Genomic DNA, 22,945 nt, shown 5'->3' with positions numbered 1-22,945 from the left:
CGGGCAAAGCTGGGCCAATTGTGCTCCGCCCTATGGGACTCCCAATCACGGCCGGATGTGATAAAGCCTGGAGTCAAACCAGGGACTGTAGGGACGCCTCTTGCACTGAGATGCAGTGCCTTAGACCACTGCGCCACTCTACCTGAACAAGTTCAATTGGAAACGTTTTCCTTTGTAAAACATTTTCCTACAATGTGCCCTAATGAACACGACTTTGCTGTCTGTCTCCAAACAGATAATGAGAGAGAGCTGCTTCTGGTTGGGTTTAAAGTTTAGTTTAGTTTATTAGGATCATTAGCTATTGCACATACTCTTCCTGGGGTCCTCATAAAACGTACAAATACATGAAAAAGTACATGACAAAGACAAGAACAAAAGTTATATATTGGAAAGACCTCAAGAGACAACAAAAATACTATTTACACACTATTCATAAATACAGTTGAAGTTTACATACACTTAGGTTGGAGTCATTAAAACTAGTTTTTCAACCACTCCACACATTTCTTGTTAACAAACTATAGTTTTGGCAAGTTGGTTAGGACATCTACTTTGTACATGACACAAGTAATTTTTCCAACAATTATTTACAGACAGATTATTTCACTTATAATTCACTGTATCACAATTCCAGTGGGTCAGAAGTTTACATACACTAAGTTGACTGTGCCTTTGAAACAGCTTGTAAAATTCCAGAAAATGATGTCATGGCTTTAGAAGCTTCTGATAGGCTAATTGACATCATTTGTGTCAATTAGAGGTGTACCTGTGGATGTATTTCAAGGCCTACCTTCAAACTCAGTGACTCTTTGCTCGACATCATGGGAAAATCAAAAGAAATCAGCCAAGACCTCAGAAAAATAATTGTAGACCTCTACAAGTCTGGTTCATCCTTGTGAGAAATTTCCAAACGCCTGAAGGTACCACGTTCATCTGTACAAACGCGTTCTGTCTCCTAGAGATGAACGCACTTTGGTGCGAAATGTGCAAATCAATCCCAGAACAACAGCAAAGGACCTTGTGAAGATGCTAGAGGAAACAGGTACAAAAGTATCTATATCCACAGTAAAACGAGTCCTATATCGACATAACCTGATAGGCCGCTCAGCAAGGAAGAAGTCACTGCTCCAAAACCACCATAAAAAATGTTCAACTGCACATGGGGACAAAGATGGTACTTTTTGGAGAAATGTCCTCTGGTCTGATGAAACAAAAATAGAACTTTTTGGCCATAATGACCATCGTTATGTTTGGAGGAAAACAGGGGAGGCTTGCAAGCCAAAGAACACCATCCCAACCATGAAGCACGGGGGTGGCAGCATCATGTTGTGGGGGTGTGCTTTGCTGCAGGAGGGACTGGTGCACTTCACAAAATAGATTGCATCATCAGGAAAGAAATGATGTGGATATATTGAAGCAACATCTCAAGACATCAGTCAGGAAGTTAAAGCTTGGTTGCAAATGGGTCTTCCAAATGGACAATGACCCCAAGCATACTTCCAAAGTTGTGGCAAAATGGCTTAAGGACAACAAAGTCAAGGTATTGGAGTGGCCATCACAAAGCCCTGACCTCAATCCTATAGAAAATGTGTGGGCAGAACTGAAAAGGCGTGTGCGAGCAAGGAGGCCTACACACCTGACTCAGTTACACCAGCTCTGTCAGGAGAAATGGGCCAAAATTCACCCAACTTATTGTGGGAAGCTTGTGGAAGGCTACAATTTAAAGGCAATGCTACCAATTACTAATTGTGTGTATGTAAACTTCTGATCCACTGGGAATGTGATGAAAGAAATCAAAGCTGAAATAAATGATTCTCTCTACTATTATTCTGACATTTCACATTCTTAAAATAAAGTGGTGATCCTAACTGACCTAAGACAGGGAATTTTTACTAAATGTCAGGAATTATGAAAAACGGATTTTAAATGTATTTGGCTAAGGTGTATGTAAACCTCCGACTTCAACTGTACATATTCATATATACAGTGCAGTTAAATGTGATCTTTAGAAAGTGAAGAGCCACTGTGATACGAAATGTTTTTTAAAGCGAATTTAGCTTTTGCCTAAGTAACCTCTGGTAGCAGAGCATTCCATGATGACATGGCTCTATATATAGCTGAGCAATGCAATAAATCTGTTTTTGGTTTGGGCACAGAATAAACCCATAGTGGCATGACTGTGACCAATGTTTTCTTTTTTTGGCTCTGTACTCAATTACTTAGGATTTGAAATGATACAGTGACTACAAGGTTAAAGTGCATACTGTCAGCTTTAATTTCATGTTTTTTTCATTCATATCGGGTGAACAGTTTAGAAATTACAGCAGTTCTTGTACATAGTTCCCCCCATTTTAGAGGACTGAAAGTATTGGGACAAATTCCCTTATGTGTATTAAAGTAGTCAAAAGTAGATTATTTGGTGACATTTTCCTAGCACGCAATGATTACTGTACATCAAGCTTGTGACTCGACAAAGTTGTTGGATGCATTCATTCAGGACTATCCGTAATAATGGTAGCGTCCACATTAATGTAGAAGTGCTTAGAAACATATTCTATTCTTATTTACAATAAAAGTAACTCCAAAATGAAACATTACATTATTTACCATTTCATTTCTATTGGGCAAAAATAATCTGAAACACAACCAAAACGAACAGCAAATGCATCCAACAAATTTGTAGAGTCACAAGCTTGGCTCAGTTGGTAGAGCATGGTGTTTGCAACGCCAGCATGGTGTGTGCAACGCCAGGGTTGTGGGTTCGATTCCCATGGGGGGCCAGTACAAAGAAAAAAAAATGAAAAAAGAAATGCATGAAATGAAATGTATGCACTCACTACTGTAAGTCGCTCTGGATAAGAGCATCTGCTAAATGACTAAAATGTAAATGTAAAATTGCTTGGTAGGAATTTTGGACCAAATACAACATTTCTGACTACTTTAATTGGTCCCCTCAGTCATTTTATTGTTTCAAATCCAAAATGCAGCGGTACAGAGCCAAAACAACAACAACATTTTTTTATTATCCCAATACTTTTGGAGCTCACTGTCTGTTTGAAGTGTATGCAAATAGATTATAAAGTAGTTAGACATTTTCAACACACAAATGTTTCTTAAAAAGACTAGAAGAGAAGTAGTCAATTTCTCCTTAACCATGAAACACTATCATGCATGTTGTTGATGTTAGTTCTGTGTGCAGTTAAGAGCAGGGTGAACTACTTTGTTTTGAGCCAGCTGCAGCTTTGCTAGGTCTTTCTTTGCTGCACCTGACCCTATTAAGATGGGACAAGATCAGAGCCTGAACAACTAGTACAGTTGCTCTTGGTGTCAAAAACTCAGAACATCTACTAAATTGGTCCTTAGTAGGGTATGTTCATAGCAGTTGTACTTACATTTTATCATTACGCCATTGACCCTATTTGTTTCTTCCCAGGAAAATGTGGCATCATGTGCGAAGCTGCAGCTTTAACATATCTGCATATATCCCAGACAGTTCCCCTCCAAAAGTCCCGCTAATAGATACCTTGAGTTAGACACCATAGCTTCCTTGTTTCAGAACCCTAACCCCCCATTATTATTCAGAGCTCTTCCAAACTCACATTACACCTACCAGGCCTTGCTGTGATCCTTCTAAATACCTGGAGAGCATAATTGCTATTTAGACTCACTGACACGGTCACGAGTCTCCCCACCATTGTTCTTAATTAACCAAAATGGATAACCAACCAATGGCACTGTCCCCCACCACAGGTCAGATAGCAGCCAACGAGGCTCTGAAGAGGGACCTGGAGGATATAATCTCTGGCCTGCAGGAGTACCTGAGCGGGGTGAAGGAGCAGACCCGGCATGCCCAGGCAGAATGCCACCACCTGCAGAGGGAGATGGAGGCCCTGCAGCGCTACCTGGATGAGAGCCAGGAGCAGCGCCGCCTGCTGGAGACAATCGCCACCGCCACTGATACAGAGAAAACACAGCAGCAGCAGGAGCTGGACGCGCTGAGGAGGGAGAACGCTGAGCTGCGGCGGGTGCAGGGTCAGATCAGCGCCTACGAAGCGGAGCTGGAGAGCCAGCTGCAGGAGCGCCACACTGAGGCGGGCCAGCTAAAGGAGGAGCTGGGGCGAATTTGCAGGCTTAGCCAGTTGGAGCACGCTGCCCTGCAGGCGGCGCTGGACAAGGAAAGGCAGTCCAAGGACAATGCCCAGGCCCAACTGCAGCTGGCTGCAGAGAGGGAGCAGCAGAGAGAGGAGCTCCTGGAACAGCTCACTGCTCTACAGGAGGACAAGGCCAGTCTGGAGGAGTGCGTGGGTGCTCTGCAGAGTTCTCTAAAGCAGGCCCGGGGAACATTGCTATGCCCACAGGAGGTGCAGAGGCATCTTGAGCAGATGATCAGGACCATCACCTCAGGGCAGCCTGGCCACATCAGGTGAGGGAGTCTCCCACTGTTCACCCCCAGTGAGATTGGGACCATATAGTTGGGTAGAGGACTTGCCACAAAGCCTAAGTCAGGGAGATAGCCCTCAGTGGCGTCATGCTGTCAAATAAGTTAAAATGGTAAAGATGGGGTATGGGCTCTCATTCCAACTCTATGATTGGGACAAAAACATGATTTATGCATACTTGGTATTCACATCGCAATTTTTTTTTATGAATTTCCCACAATTAATTTCAATAGAAACTTTGCAAAAATAGATACGATTCTGCAACCATGGAGAGGTAAATACTCTATTTATGGAAAAATCACATTGATGAACATTTTGGTCCTATCACCTACTAATGGCACTGCCTACTCCAGATAACTCGTTTTTTAAATCATAAAAATGTAAATCTAAAAAATATTTCATTTTATTTGGAATGCTAAGCCAGACAAAATTAAACGTGCCTATTTATATAATGAATGAGTTTGTGAGGCTAAAATGATTAAATATTAAAGCTTTAAACCATTCACTAAAAGCTTCACTCATACATAAATTATACTTAAACCCAAAATGGTTCTCCAGTAGATTATTAAGAAAGGCTCATCTTTTGTTAAAAAATTGCCTTTTTGCCTTTATACAGATTTCTCATTTCCGCCTAGTGGCAAATGAAATTTTGTTTGAAGTATCGCCCTTTCTTAAACAAGCCATACAAAGCTGGTTACAATTTCAGTTTTATCCTCCAGAAAAGATAGAACAAATATTACAACAAATGTTATGGTTAAATTCAAATATACTGATTTAATTTAAAAAAAACATTCTTTATGGATTTTTTAAAATTTTAATTGTATTATATATGTTAATGATATTATGAATAGAAACGGAGGAGTTATGTCACATATGCAGTTATCGAAAATATATGGGAATATCTGCTCAATCCAAACTTTACAACCAACTGATTGCTATACTAACACAAAAATGGAGGAGGCAAGTGGAAAAGGGAGAAGGTAGGGAACTTGTTAATTGGCTGACAGGAACTGGCATAAATAGAAAAATATACCAGTTTCATCTGAGGACAAAAATGTTGACAGCTGCGTCATACAGGATGCAAAATAAATGGGAGGAGCTTTTCGATGTACCAATTCCATGGCCCATGGTTTATGAACTAGTACAAAAAACTACACTTGATTCAAGACTTATTTTTTTATTATTATATACCATTTTTGCCACCAACAGAATGCTATATATATATGGGGCATACATCAATCTCAGCTCTGTAGATTTTTCTGCAAAGAGACAGAATCAATAGATAATTTATTCTAGTATTGCCCCTATATAGCTTGTTTCTGGTCACAGTTTCAGGAATGGTTAAAAAAAAATCACAACATTCAATTAAAATCAACTTTACAAATAGCAGTGTTGGGCGATTTGGAAAGCCATAGTCAGTCAATAAATAATATAATAACTCATAGGAAAGGTTTTTATCTTTAGCTTACAATCTTTGGATAATATACGATTAGAAAGGTTAAAACATTTTGTAAAACATCACAGCATATTTGAAAAATATAATGCACATGGGAACCAAACAAGGGTGGTCTTTGGTGATAGGTGGGATGGGCTGAGAGTGGCGGAGGGTTGGGATTAAAGAGCTTATGTTTGGTAATGTATTATCGTTATGTGACTGCTTTATATAAAAGTACCATATATGTAAAATGTGTATGTAAAATGTATGTATATGTGGCAAAAAAGCTATAAAAAAACTAAGATATTTGTCCTCCTCAGAGAGTGGCCAAGTGTTGGACTCATCATCACCTGCAGTACTACTCTCTCTCATGTTAGCAGGGTGCGCAGTGAAGGGGGCGTGGTGGGCCGCAACTTGGAGCGGCTGCAGCGTGAGGTGCTGGGAGTGGTGTCTGCTGCCCAAACATACCGGGACCAAGCCCAGCAGGGCCAGGCTCGACTCAGTCAGGAGCTGGCCTCCCTCCGAGAGCAACACAAGGCAGCCTGCCAGGCTGCAGCACAGACCACGGTGAATCTCTTCTTTTTCCACCACCTCCATAGGCCACTGGTAGGATGTATGATGAAGTTGGGTCAGTTTCGCATTTTACCTTATTGCTTAAGTTTAGGATTGGGGAGAGGAAGCTGATCCAAGATCTTTACCAAGGGAAAACTTCGCCCCCTGGGAGGAGGGAAGCATCTCTGACTGATTGGCCACTGCTGTTGTTTTACTTGTTCCCTGTTGTTCATGGCTTGTCCCACCCACCAGCAGGCAGCAAAGAAACTCGGTGAGGAGGAGATACTCCAGCTCCGGCTGGAACTGCAGGAGGCTCGAGAGCTCCAGAAACTGACGGGCCAGCGGCTCCAGGAGGCTGAGGACGAGCGAGAGCTTTTGCTCGCTGAGCTGGAGGAACAAGACAAACAGGTCATTACTTCCACTGCTCAAAGGATCTACGAGTCTCCTGCCCACTAGTGTATAAGTATAACACACACAGAGAAAACAACATGTACCGCTAGAGCTACTGTTTAGAAACCATTGTGGGAATGTATCACATCATAATTGTAAATGAGTTAAGTTGACAGGATTGCTGAATGAATGGATATAGATGGACAGATAGACAGACGGATAAATTGACTGACTCACTCACTCAGGTTCTTGTCTCCCCCAGATTGAAGTGGGCGCGTGCCACACCCAGCAGCAGCTGCAGTCTCTGGACTTGGAGCTGCTGGAGCTAAGAAGCTACTTCACAACGGCAGACAAGATGTCCGCCCAGCAGTTGAGAGCCACCAAAGAGAAGCTCCACTCCTTACACACCACCGTGGAGCAAATCAACCAGGAGAGGGCTGAGGTGGGTGTCTCTTCATAAACACCTATAAGCTGTGTCCCAAATGGTACTCTGTTCCCTACATAGTGCACTACTTTTGACCAGAGCCCTATGGGACTAAATAAATCACCGTAGACTAAATAACTCTGTCTCTCCTTTTCGTCGTCCTATACTTTTGCGGTGTGTAGGGAGACTGAGTTAGACTAAAGAGAATAGCTCTTTTTCAATGAATCTGTCCTCAATTTCTCCCTTTCTTTCTCTTCTTTCCTCCATCTCAAAATCCTCCTCTCGGACCTTATTCAATACGGTTGAGAAGGAGGCCAGGAGTTAAGATGAGAGGAATCGAGGAAAGACTCATTAAGATCGAGTCAATCTATTTGTGACGTGTTGTGTTAATGCAGGATGCGGAGGAGCTGGAGGGGTCTAGGGTTCTAGCAGCCGAGATCACTCAGAACCTGACCAAAGCCGAGGCTGAGATTCAGCTGCTGCAAAAGCTACTGAAAAAGCTACTGAAGTACAGGGTATTAAAAAAAGCTAAGACTACAACTCCTACAGAAACAATGGCTGCATCCCAAATGGCACCATATTCCCTATATAGTACACTACTTTTCACCAGGGCACATAGTGCTCTAGTCAAAAGTAGTGCACTATGTAGGGAATGGGGTGCCATTTGGAACACACTCATTAAGATCGAAACACCACCGAAACATAAAAATAACAAAAGAAATGTACACCCAGTGTAATAACACGTTATAACACGATCATAACCATATCATAATGTCATAACTGTCATGACCCATATATTTACACCTGTTGTGACAGATATTGCGTTATTTTATGGCAGGTTATGACACCTACATTAGAGTGCCAAGAAGTTTCCTTTCGTTTGAAAGTTTGTTTCTTAAATCCTTTGTTGTTGCTGTAATTAATTATTTACAGCCATGTTTGTTTTCCTCATATTTCAAGTAACTTGTAGAAAATACAGAAACATTAAGACCATCCTGTGTCACTTTACTTGGAGTAAGAAAATACACTTTATGACCAATTAGGCCTATCTGGCTTATATGATGCATCACCAACATGCCCTTATATCAGTGTTGTACATGAGTAGAGATGTACTCTTATTTAACAATATTTGTGCTCACCTGAGTAAGATTTGAAGTTTTCTTTCCATTAGATGCATTTGATGGACCGAAATAGCCTGGGGGGTATTTCAGACAACAGCATCCAACAGCAGGAGCTGGATCGACTGAAATGGGCCTTGACCAGAAAAGAGGCCCAGACTAAGCAACTGCGGGAGCAGCTCGCCCTGGCTAGAGAGAGTTAGTGGGCTGAACAGTTTGTTTTAGCCCTTTTTGGTTGAGTCAGTCTTAACACTGTAAAAACACCCCAATTCACCTATTTGGCCTAGCCCTGTATGTCTTTCTGAAGCTTTGATGCCTACATCTATATATATATATATATATATATATATATATATATATATATTTTTTTAATATATATACCTTATTGCACTATAATCCACTTTGTTGTTGTTTTGTTGACATCCCCAATGTGACTTTGACTCCACAGAGAACAGCGGGAACCTGGAGGAGCTTATGGGGGAAGTGTGTGCTCTCAGGGAAAACCTGCTCCAGCAGAACCAGGTCTTATCCAGACTCAGAGACCCTCACAGGACCAGGGGTCACTGGTACTATGTCTCATCATCCACAAATGTAAGGCACCACCACCACCTACCAACCTCCCTATGACTGTTTCAGTAGTTGATGGTTATGCTGCAAACTCAGAAGAACCCAGAACCAAATCAAGCTAACTTATTCGGTTTCCTTCTGGGGAAGGAAACCACCTCCACGAAATCCTGATTCGACAAAAGATATAATGATGCTATACCACCGAAACATCAAAATAACAAAAGAAATGTACACCCAGTGTAATAACACGTTATGACACGATCATAACCATATCATAATGTCATAACTGTCATGACCCATATATTTACACCTGTTGTGACAGATATTGCGTTATTTTATGGCAGGTTATGACACCTACATTAGAGTGCCAAGAAGTTTCCTTTCGTTTGAAAGTTTGTTTCTTAAATCCTTTGTTGTTGCTGTAATTAATTATTTACAGCCATGTTTGTTTTCCTCATATTTTAAGTAACTTGTAGAAAATACACAAACATTAAGACCATCTTGTGTCACTTTACTTGGACTAAGAAAATACACTTTATGACCAATTAGGCCTATCTGGCTGATATGATGCATCACCAACATGCCCTTATATCAGTCATCAGTCAAAAAGTGTGTGTCTCTTGTCCTGCTCCTGAAATATGCTCCTGCATTCATCCCAGTCATCAGCAACAGAGCACTGGGGTAGATGTGTGTCTGACATCAATGTGAGTGCAATTACAATGCTAATTTAATATGGTCTATTTCAAAAATATATATAACATAGCCTACGTGTCAACAGTATGTTTATGGTGTAATGAAATGCTCTGCCTTGTGTGGTAGGTTTTGTGGGTTTTGTCACTCGTGTAGGTGTCATAACCAGCCATAAAATAACGCAATATATGTCATAACTGTGTTATGACTATATTATAACAGGTTATGACAGCTGTTATGGCATGGTTATGACCATATGAGTTGACTGAGTATGAGGGCCAGATTTGGAATTTAGCAAGGATACCAAGGTTAACACCCGTACTCTTACGATAAGTGCCATGGGATCTTTAGTGACAACAGAGTCAGGACACCCATTTAACATCCCATCCGAAAGGCTGCACCCTACACAGGGAAATGTTCCGAATCACTGCCCTGGGACACTGGGATATTTTGGGGGGGGACTAGAGGATATGCTTCCTACTGGCCCTCCGACACCACTTCCAGCAGCATCTGTTCTCCCATCCAGGGACCAACCAGGACTAACCCTGCTTAGCTTCAGAGGCATGCCAGCAGTGGGATGCAGGGTGACGCAGGGTGTCAAGTAGAGTGTTACCATTAAGATGAAAGCTGCAATGCCGGGGTTCAAGCTGTGGGCCCACTGTGCCGCCATCAGGACTATTTGGACACATTGCCTTAGGATGAGCTACTTTTTTACTCCTTACCACACTAGGCAAATAACAGAACTCAAATCAACCAGATCATGCAATATGCTTTTGATGTATTTTGGACATTGGTTTATGATATTGACTACTTTAAAAATCTTCTTCTGCTGGACAGATTGGTACAACATTTGGTATATAGCATCTATGGATGCACATCTTTAAACCCCTAGAGTTGATTGACACACCGGTGTGTCAATCTAAGTAACATAATAAAATAATCCCCATCCAAATCTGTCAGTTAAAGAAAGAGAGATGGATGCATTGGATGGGTCTCAATCCACCGCATCGGCCGATGTCGCACTTCCGCATCTGTGGTGAAAGGTGGCAGAGCTAGAGTGGTGTTTGTCAGACCATGAGACATCCCAAAAATCGGTCTTCTCGTGTAAACGTCTGTAGCATCCAAATTGTTTGGCCGACAAACTGTTATGAGAGGGGAGACGAACACGATGATGGTCTCCTTCCTCTATGAAGTGTCAGGGGACTTGTCTGAAGTCGGTACGGTCTGTTTGCCAACTTCTGTTTGGTAGTGTCCGAACCGTTTGGACTACAAACTAATGGTGTTCTCTGTTTTGCCCATTCGACCCCGACAAGTGTCACGGGACACATCTGAAGGTAACCAGTAGCGGTTTAAAAAAAACGAATGGAAGTATGAAGGTAGTTTTGTGACTACCCAAAAAAAGGGGTTAAGTACACAACAGCCACAAGAGCATTAGTGAGGTCGGGCACTGATGTTGGGCGATTAAGCCTGGCTTGCATTCAGGGTTCCAATTCATCCCAAAGGTGTTCGATGGAGTCAGGGCTCTGTGCAGGCCAGTCAAGTTCTTCCACACTGATCTCGACAAACCATTTTTGTATGGACTTCGCATTGTACACCAGGGTGTCGTGTCTTTGCTGTCATTAATGTGTTTGAATGTTATTTTCTAAAATCAATGAACTACGTTTAATTATTACGCGATTAAATTAACCATATAACAATTAAGTAGTAATCTGGGGCACCACGGAAAAAGTTTATATAACGAGATACTGTTTTCTGAATTATCTCTTAAAGATAAAGATCTCTTGGGGGAAAAGGGCGTTCCATTACGTTTGGAATAATGTCTATGCTGACGTAGGCGTGGTTACTGACTGGATAAACTTTACATGAAAAACATTTTTTTTTATTTAGAAGGCCAAGATTCCATTTCGTCTTCTCTCAAAGAGTTTCATATTTAATCCTAGAAGTTCCACAACATTTGGATGTAAACCTGACAACTGGGAAATATACACATTCAGAGATACAGTTATGTTATGCCATCCTTAATGAGATCCCAAAACAACAACTGATCTGACATAATTGTTTTTTAAGTACCCACGGATCCTTCCAACTGTTTGGATTACAGAAATATTGTTTCGTTATCCAATCTTGGATGTCACAGTACTACAAAATCTCTCTCTGTAATGAAGGGACTTTTAACTTCCCTTTCACTGTATGGCAGTGAGAGAGTTCCTGCTGGTATTTACGAGCGTCATAAAACGGCCAACTTCACCTCTCTCCCCCTCTGCGGGAGAGAGAGGGCGCTGTAGAGCGGACCCATTGTAACATGATTCTTCAGATCTTCACAGGAGAGTCATGACCGAGGCATTGTCATGCTGAAACAGGCCAGACCTTCCCCAAACTGTTGCCACTAAGTTGGAAGCACAGAATTGTCTAGAATGTCATTTTATGCTGCAGCGTTAAGGGGCCTAGCCTGACCCATGAAAAACATCTACAGACCATTATTCCTCCTCCACCAAACTTTCCATTTGCACTATGCATTTAGGCATGCAGCCAAACTCAAGAGATATAAACATGTGCCTGTTATAGCGCCACCGTGTGGTCGATCTGAATGTGCTTGCATATGTTGAGTGTTGACAGTGTTTGGAATACATACACCTAGTTTTGGTACAATTCAAATATTGGTGTCTGATCTGTATGAATTTATGTGCCAGACCACGCCCACATGAATGTTTATCGGTCAGTATGTTTGACATACTAGCCTAGAAATTGTTGCGTTGGGAGACATTGGTCCATAGATACCATGTATCAAGTTTCGTGCAGATCGGTCATTTGGTGCCAGAGGAGTTGTGTTTTCTATGTAGTATGTGTAAAGCCTAAATTATACTGTATATATGCAACGCAAGACCGCAAAATGGCGATCCTGCTTGCTTGTGTCAAGTTTATTATTGCAGGGCTGTACACCTTTGCGTATTTTTCCTACACAATTACGCAGGATCGCCGTTTTTACATAGCTATTTGTAGTTCTTACATTGCATATTGCATTTGGTATAAATTAGGCTTAAGGCTGGTATTGTACAGGACTATATACTATAGTTTTATTGTCTGTTTCTCCTTGTTCCGTCAGGCTCACAGTTTAGGTTCTCAGGGCTCTCAGGATTCAGGTCTAGGGTTGCAGTATCCTTCCTCGCCTGACAGGGGGCACCGCAACAGCAGACACAGGGGGGTCAGCAGGGATAGAGGTCCCCAGCCTGGAGGGGGATACTGGGTCTACTCCCCTCCGGTGCACACACCCTCACACACTTACAAAGGAAGAGGTATGTATAGGCACATTGCAATTTTCCTCTGAGACCTCTGTAGTTACACTACGATACAGCAAACCGTGAGAGTCAACACAGCTGTGTGTGTGTGTGTGTGTGTGTGTGTGTGTGTGTGTGTGTGTGTGTGTGTGTGTGTGTGTGTGTGTGTGTGTGTGTGTGTGTGTGTGTGTGTGTGTGTGTGTGTGTGTACGCATCGGTGTATGTGTGCATCGGTGTGTATCCGTATGTGTGTGTATGTGTCTACGCGTGCTTGACCCCTCAGGTGAGGCGAGGGACAGTGGTGGTGAGAGCGATGTGGCAGACTGCAGCTCCTCTGGGATGGGGACTGGGGATCAATTCAGCCATCCCCCTGGCTCGGCCATCTACACCATGCTGCCCGACGGTTCGCCCCTGCCCCCTGGCTCTGTGATCTATGCCCCCCCTGCGGCCAGCCTGGCCGGGACGGTCATCTACGGGTCTCCACCACAGGGGGCCCACCTGGTCTATGGCCCCAGCAGCCTCTCTGGGCCCTGGCTCGGAGTCAGCCTCCCCACCGGGGTGCTCCACTGCAACATGCCGGAGCACAAGGAGATGGTGGGTGACATGGATGAGATGATGATTCCTAATGGTTTGAATGGACTAATCCAGTGTATCCCAATCCTGGTCGTGGGGACCCAAAGATTTCTGCTTTTAGACCGAGCACTAACACACTCAGAAATACAGTGTAGACATTGTTAATGTTGTAAATGACTATTTTAGCTGGAAACGGCAGATTTTTTTATGCAATATCTACATAGGCGTACAGAGGCCTATTATCAACAACCATCACTCCTGTGTTCCAATGGCACGTTATGTTATCTAATCCAAATGTATCATTTTAAAAGGCTAATTGATCATTAGAAAACCCTTTTGCATTTATGTTAGCACAGCTGAAAACTGTTGTCCTGATTAAAGAATCAATAAAACGGGCCTTCTTTAGACTAGTTGAGTATCTGGAGCATCAGCATTTGCAAAACACCAGTCTCAACGTCAACAGTGATGAGGCGACTCCGGGATGCTCGCCTTCTAGGCAGTTGCAAAGAAAAAGCCATTTCTCAGACTGGCCAATAAAAATAAAAGATTAAGATGGGCAAAAGAACACAGACACTGGACGGAGGAACTCTGCCTAGAAGGCCAGCATCCCGGAGTCGCCTCTTCACTGTTGACGTTGAGACTGGTGTTTTGCGGGTACTATTTAATGAAGCTGCCAGTTGAGAACTTGTGAGGTGTCTGTTTCTCAAACTAGACACTCTAATGTACTTGTCCTCTTGCTCAGTTGTGCACCGGGACCTCCCACTCCTCTTTCTATTCTGGTTAGAGCCAGTTTGCACTGTTCTGTGAAGGGAGTAGTACACAGCGTTGTACGAGATCTTCAGTTTCTTGGCAATGTCTCGCATGGAATAGCCTTCATTTCTCAGAACAAGAATAGACTGACGAGTTTCAGAAGAAAGTACTTTGTTTCTGGCCATTTTGAGCCTGTAATCGAACCCACAAATGCTGACGCTCCAGATACTCAACTAGTCTAAAGAAGGCCCGTTTTATTGCTTCTTTAATCAGGACAACAGTTTTAAGCTGTGCTAACATAATTGCAAAAGGGTTTTCTAATGATCAATTAGCCTTTTAAAATGATAAACTTGGATTAATTAACACAACCTGCCATTGGAACACAGGAGTGATGGTTGATGATATTGGGCTATGTAGATATTCTATATAGATATTCCCTAAAAAATGTGCCGTTTCCAGCTACAATAGTCATTTACAACATTAACAATGTCTCCACTGTATTTCTGATCAATTTGATGTTATTTTAATGGACAAAAAATGTGCTTTTCTTTCAAAAACAAGGACATTTCTAAGTGACCCCAAACTTTTGAACGGTAGTGTATATACATACATACACATACCCACATTATATATAAACATCCATACATATACACATACATGTACATACATACAAACAAACCATGTCTTTGTCTTATGTAGCTGTATGACCCAATGGGTGAATAAACTTGGTTGAGCTTTACTAATCGTCTGTGAGTTTTAATAAGTTAATTTAGAACCTAACAGTGGGCGCTGCAAGCAGGGTTCACCACGATTTACAGTCGAACTAGAGAGTCCGAATCAGTGAACAGGAGCCGGCACCAGAAACAAGGTAGGCACAGTTCCTACACCTGTTATCACTCATTCTGACATCTAGGGGAGATGAGAGTCGTAGGCTGAACCAATTATAGGATTACGGACCTAGAAAGCCTGAGTTTATTCAGTAGTCCCATTGTATTACGACCAGTTGTAGCTTGATGGTAAAGGGTAAGTCCCGAGCAGGAGAGTTCCTGTGGAGGGTAAATCTTGTAGAGAGAGGGTAAGTCCTGAACAGGATGGTCCTATGGATGGTAAATCCCTAGTGTAGTGGTTTATCAGCCAGACCTGTAAGGAGTGTGAAAGTCTCAGCCGCAGTGGCCGTGAGGCAGTATAGTGCCAGTGGATGGATAAAGTGTCTGGAGGAGAGCCTCATCAATGGTTAGAAAAGGACAAATATATTCAAATGTTGTTTGAACATGATTCGAGTATATTAGTAGTAGCAATAAGGAGAGCGGTTGGTTTATGCCCTATTGGGGTGGGGAACCGTGACAGATTATGTGGAAATAGGAAGACAACTGTAAATAATTTTGGTGATGTGGCATAACACTGGAATAAGACAGGTCACCAGTATTCTCCAGTAATACATTTGTAGACGCTATAGTATTGGTTCTAATACAAGGTATTAAGTGACGTGACCAATTAATAGGCACAAATACCATAACTATTATCCTGTGAAGTGAGTAGCGCAACCTTGGAAAAGGGTTAATAGAAGGTGTGTATTAAAGCCGGGAGTGAAGAAGCTCTAAACACCCTGGACATCGTCGGGAGAGGTTTCGGAATAATAACTATTGAAATGGCGACAGACGGCCCCGATTCTCCCTGTAAGCATGGCTAAAGGGAGAGAAGTTTAGTAAAGCTATAGAGGCGCTGAAAGAGGGGCACCAGCATTCTACCAATTCGGCTCAAATATGGGAACATTTTTGCAAACTGGATAAAATTGGTCAGCATTTCCCTGCTGATGGAAAATTCCAATCAAATAAAGAACTCAGAGATGCTGTTGTGGTCTGGCACAATGTCAAGATTTCTCATGACATCAATGAGAAATCGCAAGCTCAATATACAAATGTTTTGATGTCGCCGTTTTATCAACAGAAGTGTATAACCGATAAAACCAAAATGAGTAGATGTACTCCGCTGCAAAAAGACTGGGTACGTGAGAACATTAATAGAATTTGTACATCAGCTTTGATGGCAGGTTTGAAACCTGTGATCAAAACGGCAATTGCAGGGGTAGTTGATGATATAGAGCATGATGCTTTGATAGTGGAATATAACTCCGCTCACTTCGCGGTCATGCGAGGGGTTAATACTGCCACAGTGAAAGTCACTAACAGTGGTTTTAATGGCCAAGGTAAGACAAAGAAACAAGAAGGAAAAAATTGCGAAAAAACTTTAAAGTGTAGGGGGACAGATCCCTGTTTTAGATGTGGGGCCGTTGGTCATTGGAAGAATGAGTGTAATGGAGACTACTGCACCCGCTGCATTCGAAGGGATGCTGCGATGCAAGCATTTGCATCTTTGTCAAAACAGCAGCAGCAAACACTCCTGAAAGCAGCGGACTTTCACATAGCGGTGTATGGCCTCGGTTAGATCAATAGTGGTTCATAGAGATTACTTTTTTTTATGTGAAGGGAGACATAGGAGACCACGTCTTACACAACTTTCTAATAGATACCGGCGCTTAAATATCACTGATTCCTTACGATGAGAAATTGGGTAAATTTGCGACAGGAAAAGTATCACATTTAGCGGGGTAACAGGGGCACAATCTAAGGCGAAACAGCTATTACCTATGTCATTGGACATTGGGCCAGTAACCATACCAGGATAATTTGACATGGAAGGAAATGGAACCAATTTAGCTAGGTAGCTTGCTGTTGCTAGCTAATTTGTCCTGGGATATAAACATTGGGTTGTTATTTTCCCTGAAATGCACAAGGTCCTCAACTCCGACAATTAATCCACAGATAAAAGGGTAAACTGAGTTTGTTTCTAGTAAGCTCTCCTCCTTCAGGCTTCTTCTTCTTTGGACTTTATATGGTGGTTGGCAACCAACTTTAAGGTGCATTCCCACCACCAACTGGACTGGAGTGTGGACCTCTGTTCATCTTTCAATCACCTATGTGGTTAAATGCTCCTGAAAACCAATCAGGAGTTGGGAGAGGCGGGACTTGCAGCGTGTCAAACGATAAAATAGAACCAAGTTCTACTTTAGCGCTTGGCTTTGCAGACCCTCGCGAGCAGTGTTGGTGCAATGATTGAATAACATGTATGTGTACATTTATTTTTGCAACGCTCGCTCACGCGAAGGGGGCGGTGTGGTCAGCATATAAGCCATAAAAATGTGTGTGTATCCATTCGTTCGTCTGTCCATCCGTCAGGAGAGGGAGCTGGCCAGGCTTGAGCAGCTGGTGGAGGAACAGCCACGTGGCAGCCAGGGCCCAGGGGAGGAGGAGAGGCAGGCCCATGTGGAGAGGGATGTGCTCAGGCACCAGGATCAGCGCACACAGCTCAGACTGGAGCTCAGAGAGCTCCGGAGAGCCTTAAGCCAACTTCGCCGCCGCAGGTACGGTAACCCTCAGCTCTCACAATCCAGCAGGGTTAAGGTAAATTCGAATTGAAGTCAGTCAATTCAGGAAGTGATTTGAATTAAAAATTCCAAATTTGGAAAAACTTTTGACATAAATAACTTCTCCTTTTAAGCTTATTGAGAAGTAATTGAAAATAAACACTTTTTTTCAATTATTGGATTAGAATTTTAGTTTACTTCCTTAATTGACTGACTTCAATTTGAATTGACCCCAACCCTGCAGTCCAGTACATCATATTTATTTGGAGACTAAAATACCAACTTGGGGACATCTTGCTCAGCTATGTGTGTGTCTCCTCAGAGAGATGCTGGAGGGCCGAGGGGGGTCAGAGGTTGTGGAGGAGTCCCTGCGGCATCACGGGGCTCTGCTGGATGAGGTGGGATGTTTGGAGAAGACCCTGCTCCGCCGCAGGGCTGAACTCAGGGAGGCAGACCGACTGCTGCTGGAGGCTCAGAGCAGCTTGAAGGACACAAGGACCAAGGTCACATATATTGACATATATCACATATACAATGTTATTAGGAAGTGTATATTCGACCGGAAGAAGAAAACGTACGCTTAGGCATAGGGGTCGAAATAAATAAGTTAATGTTAGCATTAAGGTTAGCATACCTCCGTCCACCACCATTAATTTTCTGCCAGTCGAATATAAACTGCCATACTCTTATTACCTCTTGGGTGGCTGCACCCCCCTCCCCCTTCATTTAAGGGGGAGGGGGGTGCAGTAGTCGGTTATCAGCAGCTTGATAATCTCCTTTTGGTTTAAAATATTATAGTTGAATTACTGACCGTCTTACATTTGAAGACTTTGTTGCTGGTGAATGGTGATATTTGTCTGTAGTACCATCTCTTGTATCATTAGCCAGCAGTGTTGTAACAGACTGTTTCATGTGACCCTGTGTAGACCAAAGAGACTCTCCAGCAGCACACTGAGGCCCGGAAGCGGCTCGCCGACACAGAGCGGGATCTGGAGGAGCTGGAACTCCGCACTCGGGACAGCGCCTCTTTGACGGTGGAGGCCAAACAGCATCTCAGGGATCTGCAGGAGGACCTCCAGGAGCTGAGGAGACGCAAGGAAGAGCAGGGAGACACTCTGCAGAGGGTGGAGGAGGTGGTGGCTGCCCGCGACCTGGTGTTCCAAGAGGTCAACAAGAAGGTGAAACGAGCCAGTGAGCGATTGGCGGCCCTTCAGAGCCAGCTTCAGGAGACCCAGAGCAAGGAGGCCGCACTGCTGGAAACCTGCAAACAGTCTGAGAGCACCCTCGCCCAACACAGGAGCGAGCTAGAGCAACTCAACATTCAGGTATTGCAATGACATTCTTAGTTTCTCTGTCACAATGTCAAGTCAAAGTTTATTTAAAGGGTTCACAACACACTTAGCCTCAACGAGAATCGGGAAGTCTATGGCTAAAATGGGGTGGTGACACCTCGCAACACGTCAAACTAATCAAATGCCTTTCTTGGGTTCAGCTTAACATGCAGCACTCCTTCAACTGGCATGTCAGGGAGGGATATTGAAATGTAACATCCAATAAAAAATGGATCGTAACACTAGGGGCACTAGGGGCTAACCATGTTAGCCTCATTTAAATGCACACCGATATTCATAGCCGGTTCGATAGTCACAGACCTGTTTGTATCAATAATGTGCCAATGACCAATTAGTAGTTAAAATTATTTTGTATGGAACTGTGTGTGTGTATGTAGGTGCTGCGTGGGGATGTAGAGGCGCTCTATGTCCAGAAGGGTGAGTTGGAGGCCCAGCTGACTGAGAGGAGGGCCAGCGTGGCTGCACTCAAACAGCAGGGAGCTCAGGAGGAGGAGATCCTACAAAGTGTCCACTTACAGATCAACAAACACAAAGCAGGTAACCAGCCCTAGCACGAGTCACACACAGCTAACTCTACAATGCTGTTAGATTGACACGGTCAGAGGGTTTTGCTCAAGGCCCAGACCATAAATAGCCTGTTCCCAGATCTGTTTGTGCTCTTGCTAACTCCATTGCTCATTGTCAAGCCAAACATGTTTGGCATGGCAATAAGTGACATGGAGTTGGCGTGATGGCACAAACAGACTGGCACTCAGGCTACGCCCAAAAGCCTAATGATAGCAAGGTACAGACATCCCAATAACTATGTGAATAGTATAGAAGAGTAAAACTATGTCCAAATTATTAAATTATTATTAGTGCAAGATCTGCCTCTGAGTGATGTTACAGCGGGAAAGCGAGTGCAGCCCAAGAATCAGAAAGTGTGGACATGGCATAAGACCATGAACCGTGAGGGTACTCTGCACTTCAATGTATATGTATTACTACATAGTAGTAACCTTATAGAGTTGTGCAGTTTGATGACTGTGTGTGTCATTGTGTGTGTTTGTGCTTGCGCACGTGTGTATGCCCGGCTATGTGCATGTGTGTATGTGCAGAGCTGAAGCACGTTCTGGAGATGTTGCAGATGACGGGCCAGGAGCTGCAGGCAGTGAAGCTGCAGCACGACCAGCGCCTGGACCAGCTGGAGAGGAGTCAGGAGAGCCTGCAGCAGGTCAGAGGTCACTCATAACGCTGACTGGATCTCAAATGGCACCTTATTGAGGGCTGTGACAGTTTGAATAGTAAAAATGATTTGGTTCACATTTTCCTCCGTTCTTGACTGCATGTGCTGCCATAGAAATAGAATGGGCATCCTCATTCAAGTCAATTATGGTATAATGGGTGGACTGGCGGCCATTGTGGGTGTACCCAAAGGAGCAAAGCAGCAAGTAAAAGTATACTGCTCAAAAAAATAAAGGGAACACTTAAACAACACATCCTAGATCTGAATGAAAGAAATAATCTTATTAAATACTTTTTTCTTTACATAGTTGAATGTGCTGACAACAAAATCACACAAAAATAATCAATGGAAATCCAATTTATCAACCCATGGAGGTCTGGATTTGGAGTCACACTCAAAATTAAAGTGGAAAACCACACTACAGGCTGATGCAACTTTGATGTAATGTCCTTAAAACAAGTCAAAATGAGGCTCAGTAGTGTGGGTGGCATCCACATGCCTGTATGACCTCCCTACAACGCCTGGGCATGCTCCTGATGAGGTGGCGGATGGTCTCCTGAGGCATCTCCTCCCAGACCTGGACTAAAGCATCCGCCAACTCCTGGACAGTCTGTGGTGCAACATGGCTTTGGTGGATGGGGCGAGACATGATGTCCCAGATGTGCTCAATTGGATTCAGGTCTGGGGAACGGGCTGGCCAGTCCATAGCATCAATGCCTTCCTCTTGCAGGAACTGCTGACACACTCCAGCCACATGAGGTCTAGCATTGTCTTGCATTAGGAGGAACCCAGGGCCAACCGCACCAGCATATGGTCTCACAAGGGGTCTGAGGATCTCATCTCGGTACTTAATGGCAGGCAGGCTACCTCTGGCGAGCACATGGAGGGCTGTGCGGCCCCCCAAAGAAATGCCACCCCACACCATGACTGACCCACCGCCAAACCGGTCATGCTGGAGGATGTTGCAGGCAGCAGAACGTTCTCCACGGCGTCTCCAGACTCTGTCACGTCTGTCACATGCTCAGTGTGAACCTGCTTTCATCTTTGAAGAGCACAGGGCGCCAGTGGCAAATTTGCCAATCTTGGTGTTCTCTGGCAAATGCCAAACGTCCTGCACGGTGTTGGGCTGTAAGCACAACCCCCACCTGTGGACGTCGGGCCCTCATACCACCCTCATGGAGTCTGTTTCTGACCGTTTGAGCAGATACATGCACATTTGTGGCATGCTGGAGGTCATTTTGCAGGGCTCTCGCAGTGCTTCTCCTGCTCCTCCTTGCACAAAGGCGGAGGTAGCGGTCCTGCTGCTGGGTTGTTGCCCTCCTACGGCCTCCTCCACGTCTCCTGATGTACTGGCCTGTCTCCTGGTAGCGCCTCCATGCTCTGGACACTACGCTGACAGACACAGCAAACCTTCTTGCCACAGCTCGCATTGATGTGCCATCCTGGATGAGCTGCACTACCTGAGCCACTTGTGTGAGTTGTAGACTCCGTCTCACTTTTCACCACTAGAGTGAAAGCACTGCCAGCATTCAAAAGTGACCAAAACATCAGCCAGGAAGCATAGGAACTGAGAAGTGGTCTGTGGTCCCCACCTGCAGAACCACTCCTTTATTGGGGGTGTCTTGCTAATTGCCTATAATTTCCACCTGTTGTCTATTCCATTTGCACAACAGCATGTGAAATTTATTGTCAATCAGTGTTGCTTCCTAAGTGGACAGTTTGATTTCACAGAAGTGTGATTGACTTGGAGTTACATTGTGTTGTTTAAGTGTTCACTTTATTTTTTTGAGCAGTGTATTTTACTATGAGACTCGAACCCTTTGCTATGAGACTCTAAATTTAGCTCAGGTGCATCCTGTTTCCATTGATCATCCTTGAGATGTTTCTACAACTTGATTGGAGTCCACCTGTGGTAAATGTAATTGATTGGACATGATTTGGAAAGGCACATACCTGTCCCACAGTAAAAACCAAGCCATGAGGTCCAAGACAGGATTGTGTCGAGGCACAGATCTAGGGAAGGGTACCAAAATATGTCTGTAGCATTGAAGGTCCCAAGAACACAGTGGCCTCTATCATTCTTAAATGGAAGAAGTTTGGAAGCACCGAGACCCTTTCTAGAGCTGGCCGCCCGGCCAAACTGAGAAATCGGGGGAGAAGGGCCTTGGTCAGGGAGGTGACCAAGAACCCGTTGGTCACTCTGACAGAGCTCCAGAGTTCCTCTGTGGAGATGGGAGATATATAATAGCGCAGGAGGAAATGTTTGCCGTTTTATGGGCTCCTAACCAATTGTGCTATTTTGTATTTTTTTCGCGTTGTTTAACTTATTTTGTACATAATGTTTCGGCCACCGTGTCTATGACTGAAAAGAGCTTCTGGATATCAGAACAGCGATTACTCACCTCGAACTGGACAAAGATTTTTTATTTAACAAGTCGAACGCAAAGGATTTACTCCAGATACCAGACCAGGCCCAAATCCCCGTCATTCGCATGAAGTGGAGATACCGATACAGGTGACGCAGGTCCGGGTGCCTTGTTAGAATTCTTTGGCGAGTAGATAATCTGTAGCTGTCTATTTACCACCACAAATCTATGCTGGCACTAAGACCGCACTCAATGAGCTGTATAAAGCCATAAGCAAACAAGAAAATGCAAGAAACAAACAAGAAAATCAGGGGCGGTGCTCCTAGTGACGGGGGACTTTAATGCATTTCTACCAGCATGTTACA

General features: G+C 43.7%; 1 protein-coding gene across 7 annotated transcripts in view; it reads left to right on the top strand.

Moving 5' to 3' along the window:
- The window catches only part of cntrl (centriolin), a 114,745-nt gene that overhangs the window by 70,150 nt on the left and 21,650 nt on the right, over nucleotides 1-22,945 (top strand). For 3 of the 7 annotated variants that reach the window (XM_014174805.2, XM_014174801.2, XM_014174802.2), the window contains 14 exons: nucleotides 3,751-4,423; nucleotides 6,252-6,441; nucleotides 6,679-6,834; nucleotides 7,079-7,258; nucleotides 7,636-7,755; nucleotides 8,412-8,556; nucleotides 8,807-8,949; nucleotides 12,719-12,908; nucleotides 13,174-13,484; nucleotides 17,450-17,634; nucleotides 17,960-18,140; nucleotides 18,564-18,962; nucleotides 19,367-19,526; nucleotides 20,087-20,202. In XM_014174805.2, coding sequence (XP_014030280.1) covers nucleotides 3,751-4,423; nucleotides 6,252-6,441; nucleotides 6,679-6,834; nucleotides 7,079-7,258; nucleotides 7,636-7,755; nucleotides 8,412-8,556; nucleotides 8,807-8,949; nucleotides 12,719-12,908; nucleotides 13,174-13,484; nucleotides 17,450-17,634; nucleotides 17,960-18,140; nucleotides 18,564-18,962; nucleotides 19,367-19,526; nucleotides 20,087-20,202 — 3,149 coding nt within the window. The remainder of the gene's footprint in view (nucleotides 1-3,750; nucleotides 4,424-6,251; nucleotides 6,442-6,678; nucleotides 6,835-7,078; nucleotides 7,259-7,635; nucleotides 7,756-8,411; nucleotides 8,557-8,806; nucleotides 8,950-12,718; nucleotides 12,909-13,173; nucleotides 13,485-17,449; nucleotides 17,635-17,959; nucleotides 18,141-18,563; nucleotides 18,963-19,366; nucleotides 19,527-20,086; nucleotides 20,203-22,945) is intronic. The other 4 variants (XM_045708117.1, XM_014174804.2, XM_014174803.2 and 1 more) reach the window with 4 other exon arrangements.

The sequence above is a fragment of the Salmo salar genome, chromosome ssa26 (genome assembly GCF_905237065.1).
Source record: "Salmo salar chromosome ssa26, Ssal_v3.1, whole genome shotgun sequence".
In the NCBI taxonomy this organism is placed as follows: domain Eukaryota; kingdom Metazoa; phylum Chordata; class Actinopteri; order Salmoniformes; family Salmonidae; genus Salmo; species Salmo salar.
Note: the sequence above shows the minus strand (reverse complement) of the source record. Positions and strands in the feature narration are given on the sequence as shown.